Genomic DNA, 12,146 nt, shown 5'->3' on the forward strand with positions numbered 1-12,146 from the left:
ATCCTTTGCACTGGCACTAATGTTGACTTTGGCATTTACCAGGAGGCCCAGGGAGCGACACGTGGCTTGAAGCACTGCAAAATACCTTTGGATTTGAGACCTAAAGCTGCCCTTGACCAGCCAGTCGTCGAGGTACGGGTAGATCTGGATACCCCAGCACCTGAGGTAAACCGCTACCACGGACATGCACTTGGTAAACACACTTGGTGCTGTCGCCAGGCCAAACGGGAGGACTGCAAACTGGTAGTGGTGGGGCCCTACCATAAACCGGAGCAAGTGTCTGTATCCTTGAAAGAGCGCTATGTGGAAGTATGCATCCTTCAAGTCGAGAGCGGCATACCAGTCTCCCGGATCCAGGGAGGGGATGATAGAAGCCAGGGAGACCATGCGGAACTTTAGCTTCTTCACGTACTTGTTGAGGTGTCGCAGGTCCAGGATGAACCATAGACTGCCTTTGGGATTAAAAAGTACCGGGAACAGAATCCCTTGTTCCTGTACTTGAGAGGAACTTCTTCCACCATACCCAACTGTAGTAACCCCTTTACCTCCTGTGCAAGGAGACTCTTGTGAGAAGGGTCCCTGAAGAGGGATGTGGAAGGAGGGTGGGAAGTGGGGATAGAAAGGAACTGGAGGATATAACCCTGCTCCACTGTGTGGACCCAGGGGTCCGAAATTATAGCTGTCCAAGCATGGAGATAGCGGAAGCCATGGTGTGGGCAGCTACATCAGCAGCATCTGACGTGGCCTGGAGGGCCACCCTGGCCGCAGTCATTCTCTCATCGAGGATCGCTCAGAACTCCGTCTTGGAGGCCCTCAGGGAGCAACCCTTTGAACTTGGCCATGGCTTGCCACATATTGAAGTCATATCGGCCAAGGAGGTCTTGGTGGTTGGCCACTCTCAGCTGAAGGACGAATAAACGTTACATCCAAAGAGATACAGCCTCCTCCAGTCTTTATTTTTTGGGGGTGGCCCCAGGTTGTCCTTGCCTCTCCTTGTGGTTAACTGCCTTGACCACAAGGGAACTGGGGGGTGGGTGGGAGTATAAGTACTCATGTCCTTTGATTGGCACAAAGTACTTGCGTTCAGCCCTCAGAGATAGGGGCCAGGGAACAGGGGGTCTGTCACAGGGCATTAGTGATTTTAAAAACCCCTTCATGAAGGGGAAGAGCCACCTTGCAGGGGCCGAGCAGCAGAGGACATCAAACGGAATCCGAGGGCTCTTCCAATTCCTCTGCCTGAAACCCCAGGCTGGAAGCGACCCTCTTCAAACGACCCTGGTGCACTTTGGCATTATCTTGAGGAACTGGGTGAGGGGGCCCTGTGATAGCCTAGTCTGGCAACAACGAGGACGATGCTGGTGCTGCGGGAACCTCCATGTTCATTGGTGGTCCAGCATCTTGCTCCCCTGGGTCCTCCTGGACTGTGGGGTCTTACCCCCAGAAGCCTCGAGCACCAGAGGGGGATGGGATACTGAGGCCGCTGCCCTCTCTGAGACCAACTGAGCAGCCTGGGAAGGTTGGGAGAACTCCTACGGGTACCATGGCGCCAGTCACTGCACTTGGGGCCATGGGACAGGTTTTGGTGTGGATGATGTAGGTGGCACTGCAAGTCCTGGGGCTTGTCCTGCAGTCAGGGAACCTCGCTCCATGCTGGAGCTATAAGCAGAGCGGTCGGTACCTGGCGACCAGGATTGGACAGAGCGGTGTCTCTTATCTGACCGGTGCCAGTCGCTGCATCCCAAAGCCGACATGTCAGAGCAAGCCGGGCCATCTTGTTTGGGGTCTCAGGGACCGACGGCGTTCAGCGGATCTGCATTGGACACATGGTGATCCATGCCTCACACTACTCGACCGGTACAACAAATGGGACCAGGAGCTACTACTGGCCAGTTGCTGGGAAGTTCTTCCTGAGTACAGCAATCTCCTTCTTGGAGATGGGCGATAAGGGCCTGGTGGTCTCGGATCCCCGATCAGTCCCGGGATCGCTACTGGGCCCTTGCAGACGGTCAGGGCCGGTCCCCGAAATCTTGCCAGGTGGCACGTGCCTCAGAGGCTGCGCCAATCTACCAGCGAGGTATGCCTCGAGTCCCTTGATCAGTGCCCCTGGTGCGGGGACCGAAGAGGGCTCCGCTGAGCCTGCCTCTCTAGTCCTAAGGTGTGACAGCTTCAGGCAGGCAAGCAACAGCGGGACCCCCCTCTCGATGGGGAACAGTGCTGCTGAGGTAGGGATACACGCATAGGTCCCAATGTGTGTTTTCCCCAAGTCTGGGGTACCACGAGAGCCCGTGTGGGCAGCACTGGGAGCATCAGGATCTCTTGAGCTGCTCAAAGACGGCACCTGAAGCTGGCTAAGGCCTGCACCGCTATCTGCGGTCATAGGCCAAGTATGGGATGGAGGCCACGGTAGTCGGTGCAGAGTCAGGCCACTGCTCTGGTGCCGGAGTGAGTGCCGACTCAATTAGGAGCACTTTTAGATGGATATCACGCTCCTTCTTTGTCCTAGGTTTGAAGAACTTGCAGATACGACACATTGCTTATGTGCCCTTTGCCTAAGAGCCTAAGGCAGCTGGTAGGTGGATCGCTGATGGGCATAGGCCATTTGCAGCGATCACAGGGCTTAAAGCCTAGGGACCGGGGCATGCCCCATCCCCCAGCTGAGTCCTGTTCGGGACTACAAGAACTTTAAAAACTCCTACCAAGGGTAACTGTCAACAACTATACTACAAGTTCTACAGAGTTCGAGACGACACTAGCGGAAGCAGCAGATATTCAGGCACCGTCACTGGCGGCAAGAAGGAACTGAGGGTGAGAGCTGGCGGCACCCCTTACAGCATGGTATGTGCACGCTGCTCCAGGGGGCACCAGAGCTGGTCCCTTACAGATACTGCTGAGGGAAAAACTTCCAGCACCGGTGCATGTGGCAAGCACACACACCTAATATGGAATGGACACGAGGAAGCACTCTAAGAATAAAAAGGATACAGTACCTTAAAAATACTGTGTTATAAATAAGTTAAATGTTCACTTTAACTTATGTAACTTTCCTTGCTATTTCTTTCTCAGTTTAAAAAAAGCTGTGGCTTCTACTCACAGGTCCAAATTCAGAGACAAGTTTAAGTGAATCTAAGAAAGTCTAAACTAATTTCTCTCTTATTTCAATTATCCTCCACTAGTACGCTAAACTTAGATTCAGTTTGTGAAAAATATACATCCACTTAACACATAAGCTTACATATCACCTTTGAATCTGTCCCACTGGCTACTGAATTTATGGCCATAATCTACATTAGGGAACTGTATGAGAGATTTCCACCAATGCCAGCTCTGATCCAACAGCACCACTGATAGCAACAAGTGTCTCATCATAGACAAATCTAGAGGCTTTTGTTGTTTTACAACTGTGTAAACTGTTGGTTTGATCTGGAAGCCTCTAGAGTCTTAGAAGGTAGGTCTCCCACTGGAGCCCTTGAACCGATAGTACCATCAGTGTCCTTACTGTAGACAAGTTCTAAGCATCTAATATTATGCTACTTGCAGTTAGGCCATCAGGGAAAGCTGAAAAGGGAAGAACAGAAGGGTGTAATAAGGTATAATTGAAAGCATGCTCTCCATATTATTAATTCACTTACAGCCTCCTCTTAACTCTTGCTGTACCCCCTTCATCTGGCTGCTCAACACTAGCTTAGACTAGTTTATTGTCAGTAGGCCAAATTCAAATAATGAAAAAGGGGCTGTTGGTTTCTTCACTGTAAATAAGTGAGAGATTAAGAGAGTCAAAGACTTTCAAAACCTGGATGGAAAACATGGCTGCTAAATACATATTTAGTCACCTAATAAAAGTGGCCTGTTTTTCAAAAATGCTGAGCATCCAGCAGCTCCCATACATGCTTGACTCTAATCTCCCATTTAAAAAACAAAACAAACACAAAAACTCAGTCTCACTGTTGGTTCAATTTACATGCTGAGGCAGTGGGAAAAATAAGTATAAATTACACCAGTTGAAACTTACCACTGAATCTGGTCCATATTTCTCTCGGTCATTCTTATAGACTTTCCTTTCTATGCCCTACCGCTAAATACATGCATGCACAGAACACACACACACACACACACACACACACACACACACACACACACTTTCTGAACATTAGTCAGCAGCTATTCCACTATTTTAAAGTTTTAGCTTCTAATTTAATTGTTAGTCAATAGCTACAAGCAAATGTTGCCATGACATCTAAGGCAGTCAAGGAGTAGAAAGAAACCAGGCTCCTAAGCTACAGAAGGTCATTCACTCATTTAAAAAAAATTAAAAATATGGATTTCTGATATGCAGAAAATGAAAACTATCTTAAAATGTCAGGGTTTTGAAAGAAAGGGTATAAAAACTTATCTTTACATTTCAAAAATAAAGCAAATTACAAACAATTGAAATTATGCCTCAAAACTAAAGCAGGGTCAAAGTACACACATTCATGAGTTCACTGGGTGAAATTTATTTGGAAGAAGTAACTGGGATGAACATTTTAAATGAATGTGGCTTTTTAAATCTACGGTTTGTACTAGGAACTAGGTCTTTTCAAAGCGACTCCTATCTAGATTTATTGGAATTGGGAGAGTGATTATGCCCTCTATATTTTATACTGCACTGTACATTATTCACAAATAAACATTTAAATCAAGTCAACTCATCTTCAAAGAATACCTACGTGTATCTGAGTGCTCATTTTCCAATATATTTTTACATACTAAACTATATATTATACATGCAAAGTGTATATATTGACAAATCTCTGAATATATATTTGTCTGTGGTAAAATACAAACAGTATGAGTGTCTTACTTCTTTTATGCAGTCACAGATGTCTCAGTATCTATTTTAATTCCCCCCCCCCAAAAAAATAAAGTAATAAATCAACTCTGATATTCTCTGGTAAGGATTTCATCTTCATTTATTTTAGGACTGTTAAAAGGGATCATTTAGCTCCAGTGAAGTCAGTTACTCAGATGTGTCAGGTTCATGGTGAAAAAGTGCAGATGAGTAGCCAGGTTAAACAAGCTGGAGAGCGGTCTACATTAGGTAGGCTCCCAAGGTTGCTATGACTGGCGCAGAGACACTGGTTTTAGCAAAAATGAAAGGTATTTTTTTTTTAAGATTCACGCTGTAAACAATGCCATACAGAGCAAGTCTTGCTAACCCACTGGAATCTCTTCTATGCCTTGGGCTCAGTAAGTAATATTAAGTTGTGTGATTCTTACTCACTAAAGTCCCAGTTTAAAAACAGTCCCTGACAGAGAGCTCTTATGTAAAAACTTTGCTCTTATCCTCCTGTCCTAATAACCAGAGTTACCAATAACCATTTCAAACCCTGCCCTGCCTCCATGGGTCATATTTTTAGTTTCACATTGCACAGAGAGAAGCCTATTTTAGTATTCTCTTAAGTACTTTCCTTGAGAGGAAGAAGAAAAAGGTAAAAGTTATAAAAGGAAAGCAGCCTTTACAACTGCAGTCCAATCTTTTGTGCTTTAATCTTCCCCCTTTCTTAGCATTTTATGAATTGTAGATTTGATAAAGTTAAGAGCCTGTCAGAATTTACAGTCTGGTTTTGGATTTTATAGTTAAGTTGTACAAATGTATGATTTGCTGAGCATACACAGGAGTCTTAACATATTACAAAATAAAAATATTTTGATATACATTTTCAAAATATCTATGTAGGTGCAAGAAATGAAAGGTGAGTAGTTTCAAGTACTTTTTTCAAGTAAATAAAAAAACCTCAATTTTTTTAAAAGTTAGTCTGCACATGATGGGTCTACATTTTTTTTAATTATATTTTATTGTTTTTTTAAAAAGTATTTTAATAGCCATGTTAGTGGCAAAAGTAGGGTAAACCTACCCACATAAAACATATGTTCAAACATTAAGAGTCTAAAACCACAGAATCAAGAAAATGTACAGTTAAGACCAAAATTCCTTACTAGCTCAGTGCAGTGTATGGGTATATTGCAGACATGTAACATCATTCCCAAACAAAAAAATTCTTCAAGACAACTTATGGTTGCACATACATATTTATAATTTAAAAACACTTGCACATTGTAGTACAGACACAATCCTTTCAACATCAGGAGATGGAGGATGAAGTTAAAACAGTCTAAATGTCAAAAGGTCAGAAGATGGTCAAACTGCTCTCCCCCATCCATCTTTCAATAACAAGCCACACAAAGCTTCCTTGCCCCCCCCCACCTCACACACACACTCCAGGAAACCTCTGCATAGGGAAGTCATTCACTAATTGGGTGCTGGAGATGAAACTCTACAGTCCTCATGTTTCAGGCTAAAAATGAGCACAACATCTCATGCATTATTCTCCACATATTTTCCATAGAAGACCCCCCAACTATAATCTCAATTTTACTGTTTGTTACCCAAATTGTTCAAAAAATACCTTTATATCTCCTCCTCCATCCACAGCTCCACTTTGGACTGGATATACAACTCTATCCCTTTCACCCCTCTTCCCCCCCCCACCCCCCCACCCCCATCACGGGCCAGAGCCATCATATTCCAGGTACCTACTATAGTCTACAAGGGCAGCTGTAGGTTATGTGACTGATCAAAGAGACTATACTACTATACTTTGTACAGGCAACAGTAAACACAGTTTCTATGCAGTGACAGCTAGTTGGACTCTCTCACCAGTACTGAGATAAATGAGGATAGAGGTTGGTGCTAGAAGTTTAGCTGATTTCCAGTTATTATGGTTTTATTTTTTTTTTTTTTTTTTTTTAAGATACAACCTTTTAACTTACTGCCCTTCATACACTGTGTTTGAATATTTAAATCAACATGTATCTACAACCATTAGTCTATCTTAATGCTTTTCTGTTGGGGAATTTTATGTTTGAGATTTGTATTTTAAAACTTTTGATGCAAGATCTCCCACCTTGATTTTCATACAAGTTCCACTGGCAGCCCTCTCCAGCTCTCTTACTGCTCCTGTGGAGTTGGTATGCTCTACCAGAGTCTAAGGCTTTGTCTAAAATGGGGATTCGCCCAGATTCCAGCCACTGTGGATGCACTAATGTAAATTCCTAGTATAGACAATGAACGTTGCAATTTGTAGGAGTGTAGTAGCTTAATCCTGTTTAGAACTGAAGTAAATGAGTTGAAGTACCTCAGCAACACAGGGTGAGTTAAGGATGAAATTGTGTGTCATATGCATTACATGGCTATTTTTTTTCTATGAACTTCATAGAGGGGAAATTATTTTCTTTTAAAACTACAGTAGCAGTTTTGGACATTCCACCTGTTGCTGCTTTGGGTGCTCCTCATCTCCTTTAGTAATGATTCAATATGGAGTAATTTGGTGTTTTATATTTCCCTTAAGAAAAAGAATGTGTGGATTAAGTTGGTGCTTTTGAAGGCAAAAGCCTAATAGCACTGACTAGAGCCACTCATAATACAAGAGCTACAGAAGCTTCCACTCACATCTTTGTAAACTTACCCTAGTCCTGACCTTCAACACCCTTAAATTCCTCTGAACAGAAAATTCCTACCAAGTCAAATTATGTATTGGCTTTGTTAGTCAGAGATCAAATTTTTCTTAAATCTTAAAATTATTTGAACCCAAGTCCACAAAGGAGAAAGGCTAATGCACTATCCTGCTGTACAAGACATTTAACTAAATGCATTCATTTTATTTAAAAAAAATATATAGATCAGATGGTGTTATATGACCTCCAGTAGCTTAGACGGGGGGTGGGGTGGGGGGGGAGAGACGACAATTGGGAGAGAGAACTAAAGAGCAAGACATATTAAAAGCATTCATGCTGCAAAAAGGAAACAATCCTTTAGTTGGAATCACAGTCTCTTTATTTACCTTCTTATTAAGCCAGTGCCACAGCTTGTGGGGGAGGAGAGGGAAGGGAGACAGAGGAGAGAAAAAAAGACAAGACGACAGTGGAAAATTATTGAAGAATGCAGTAATAGTGTGAATAGAAATGAAGGCAGACAGTCATCCACAGAATGAAAATTAAATAATTCCAGACCCAAAGGTAAACTACAGTAGGAAATAAATAGTGAAATCTATAATACAATAATCTAGGATTTACCAGGAAAATGCATAGGCATGGCAAAAATTCAATTTTTTATATATATATAAATTTCAACAGATATCAATATTTTAAAGCTTTTTTCCTATTTTTATCTTTTTACAATTTCATAGTTGTGGGAAACTATGGGGAGGTAAAACAGTAAATATTTAATGACAGCAGACATTGAGATTCAAAAAGCTAAAGCTTTATAACCATTAAAACGCAAACTGTCAACATTACATGTCACAATATACAAAGTAAATATCCTTAAATCAATAACTAATAAGTTCAAGCAACATTTTTCTTACCCTGCCTAACCGGAAATTTTGACTATTATCTATGGAAATATTTGTTGGCTTATATATGGTGAAATCAATATTTACCGACATTTTCCAATAATCTAATCCTTTCACGCCTAAATATGCGTAATATTTTACAGTGAATGAATATAAGCTTCACCATCATTTTTCTAGCATAACTTAACAGCAATAAGCCAGCTATAAATCAGCTATAAATGAATAGTTACAGATTAACAGTAGCAAGCCAAAATTTTACAAATCAGTGCAACACTTGTGAAAGTTCTTTTCTAAAAACAGCGTGATATTATTGTGATATCCAGAATCAGCATCTCATCCACTAGTTTATTGCAATGAGGTTCCAACTTTGACCAAAGATATAGTTTCAAATATATGCAAAGTGTATTTTATGGTACCTATTGTGATACACATGAATTTTATTATCCTATTAGTATTACTGCATTCACACCCAATGAGAATCAGTATGAAAAGGAATATAAAATACATGCATATATTTATATGCATGATGTACAGACCAAGAGGTCATGGAACCAACACTTATTTACACGTGCTTGTCTGCAGTCAGATCATATAAGAAGTTCAGGTGCTAAGCCCTTCTCTGACAAGCAACCATCTACTTTTGTACTGAGAGAAATATTACTCGCTCTCTAATTCTCACCCAAACTACTCAGAGAGACCCATTCTAAGGCCTACTCTTCAATGAGATTTTACTTCAATTTCAGCTATTGGTGACAAGTTGCAAATACATCAACGCAAACCCCAAGTGTGGACAATGAAAGTGGCAGCTTGCACCAGTGAAGCTTGAAACCAGGATAAGCCCCATGTAGGATAAGTATAAAATAAAAGAATTAAAATTATCTTAAATTTGCTTAAGAAAATATATACGTGTTGTAAAGAAAGGCCCTGACTCTTAAGAAGGAAGACCTTGAAAATAATAAGCAATACGGCCAGAAGGAATAAAGTAGGGAGGATGTCGGTCTTAAAATGAGCCAACATAGCCCTTCCCCAACCCACACACCAGTGTTAAAGCCTACGTGAACCCAGGTGCAATGGGAAAACTGTTGGACAGCAAGAAGGAGGGGAGGAAATGCCTTTGGAAGAAAGGTGGTTGTAACTCTTATCTGGATTAAGACTGGAAATAAGAGTGAATTGTCTCAACTTGGTTTTTAACTGAAGCTAGTAATTGGCAATGACATCACTTGTTTACTTTTACAAACTCTTAAAGGGTCCATTGCTAATACATGCCTGACCAAGCTGGAGCCTACCAATAGGAGTCTAAGCAACACTGGGTTTAATCCATTTATAAATATCTTGATCAAATGCTTATTAATGTTTTGTTACTGTTTGGATGTAGTAATTGCTTATCGGTTAGGCTTTTGAGGCATGTTTAGAGCAACTGTGTAAGTACCATTTGGCCTTTGGATTTAATAAAAGAATAGTGGTTCCCATATTAATAATTCCAACACCCCATCAGAACAAATTGTGGTTTTTCTTGTCTACAGCTAGGGTTTGCACCAGTGGCTGTCCACCCATAGATGGAATTGGGACACATTCCTAATGTAAACAAGACCTAAGAGAAAATGTTTCAAATAAAACCAAAATTTCAGAACGTAAATTAAAACATGATTAAGCCAGCAACAGGCTTACAATTAAACATAGGCATTCAAAGATTTCAAATAAACAATACACAACAGAAGGTATGCAGTTATCCCATATACTTGTGTGGCTTAGGTACACCTGTTCCTATGGAAACAAGGCATGGAAATGGGAACGTGCAAAAGAGCTTCAAAAAAGTCTCAGCCCCCAGCTTCTGATTTGTTTCCACTCTTTCTTCCCAGGAAATGGGATATTGTATAAGTGAAAAATAAGGTAAGGGGTCTTATAGATTTAACAAAAAATATCTTGCCTTCTCTTACTTTCATGGAAACTGGGTAGAAAATTCCCATACGAGTATAAGAACCCCTTCATCATTAAGTACCAAGCAGTGTAAATAGGATAGTTTGATCAGCTATTTTCCCCCCTTAATGGTTATAATAATATGACAGAAGGAAAATTATTGTCCTAGTTCTAGTCTGGGAAATTAACATACTAGCATAACCTCCCTCATTCAGATTCTCTCTTTTATATCTTCTCCATTCTAAAAGTAATACAACAAATAATAGATAGAATAGCCTGGAAATGGGACTTCCAGTTTTCAGCACTGATAGGCAGGAAAATGTCAATAGCGTTAAGTATATATTCTACACTAAAACTCAGAGTAGGAGACATTATATACCACATGCCTTATTTCCCACTGTAATACTGACAAATGTACCCAAAAATGTTGTTGCTTCTACCCAAGCAGTCAAGTTAGTTTAAAATTATATATATGAGAGCCCTTTTTGGTTTAACCCAAATATTTGAGGAAGTAAAATTTAATAAAACTGCATTCACTTTCTCAGTACTTTTTTAGGAAGCTCTTTATATTCATGCTGACATCTCTGAAGAAGCTTTATCATGGCTATACGTATTTCCATAATCTGGTAAATGTTTCTGCTAAGATGTGTTTGAACTTTAAGACTAGTATGTTGCCTGATGTACACTAACAATTGACTCTGTATGGTAAAAGGGCTGCCCAACCAGTTTGTATCATTCACATCAAGTTCTCCTATACTCTATCAAGAATAGTTAAATGACTATATGTATTTGAATACACTAAAAACAATCTTGGCTGCAGTTAATAAAAATACTCACTAGGAAAGGGAAACATCAGTACAATCCTGATTTATAGATGTCTGGAATGATGTGTGGAATCATTCAGTGGACAGGAAACACCATCTGGAGCCATTAAAGAGCTATCCTTATTAACCCCAACAGAAATAAAACAAAACTATACAATCACCATTTTAAACATTAACTGAAACCAATGATTTTTTTTTAAAGTGTGTGTTAGGGTGAAGCAAACCACTGATTTTGGACTAATTACAAATGAGAGAGTAAAATGTACACATTTGTATAAGTATTGTAGGGGCAGAGAGAGGAGAACACCTGGGATCTTTTTTTTCCCCTGGAAGCTCCCAACTTCTTGAGATGCTAGCAGCAGCAGGGACAGTGCCAGAAGGAGTAGCACTATGGGACAGTAAAGCCAACTTTGCTAAAAACATCTCATTTTCCTAATCAAATTAGGACCTATATGAAATGCACAAGTAGGTTTCATTGCTGCCTCCGGAGCCTCCCAGTTGTCCCTGGTTTATTATTTGTATTATCATAGTGCCTAGGAGCCCAAGTAATGGATCAAGACCTCTTGTGTTAGGCACCGTATAGAACAACAGAATCTCTGCCCCAGAGTGTCCCTTTGATCTGTTAAGAGAGAGAAGCAGCAGCAATGCTTGTGTTCCCTTTCCTCATACAGGAGATCTCTTAGGGTGGGGTATACCCCCTCTTCCCTGTAGGAGAAAAAGAGGACTTGTAGTAGGGGGAAAGCTGAACAGACTATTTTCTCTTCGCTCCCCCTTGGTAGATCAAAGGAATGCTTCAAAAGGGAGCTCAGTGCTGAAGACATGCTGAGCTCACTAGCAGCTCTCTCCTGCACCCTCTTTCAGTGGTTTATTAGTTTAACTTAAGAAGGGGAATAAAACTTTCCGAGGCCCCTGCCTAGGCTTACAGATTCTCTTGGGTGGAATTGCACACCTTTCTGCTCTATGCATCTCTTGCTCTTGGTAGTGGGACTTCTTCTTGGCCCCACCATGAGCCAGA

At 41.2% G+C, this 12,146-nt stretch overlaps 1 protein-coding gene across 1 annotated transcript in view; it reads right to left on the reverse strand.

Annotated features, from left to right (window-relative positions):
• The window catches only part of TMEM245 (transmembrane protein 245), a 130,780-nt gene that overhangs the window by 77,497 nt on the left and 41,137 nt on the right, over positions 1 to 12,146 (reverse strand). Inside the window, exon 7 of the mRNA XM_024209262.3 lies at positions 7,881 to 7,904. Coding sequence (XP_024065030.1) covers positions 7,881 to 7,904 — 24 coding nt within the window. The remainder of the gene's footprint in view (positions 1 to 7,880; positions 7,905 to 12,146) is intronic.

This window comes from Terrapene carolina, unplaced genomic scaffold, assembly GCF_002925995.2.
Source record: "Terrapene carolina triunguis isolate 2854851 unplaced genomic scaffold, T_m_triunguis-2.0 Scaffold183, whole genome shotgun sequence".
Classification (NCBI taxonomy): Eukaryota; Metazoa; Chordata; order Testudines; family Emydidae; genus Terrapene; species Terrapene triunguis.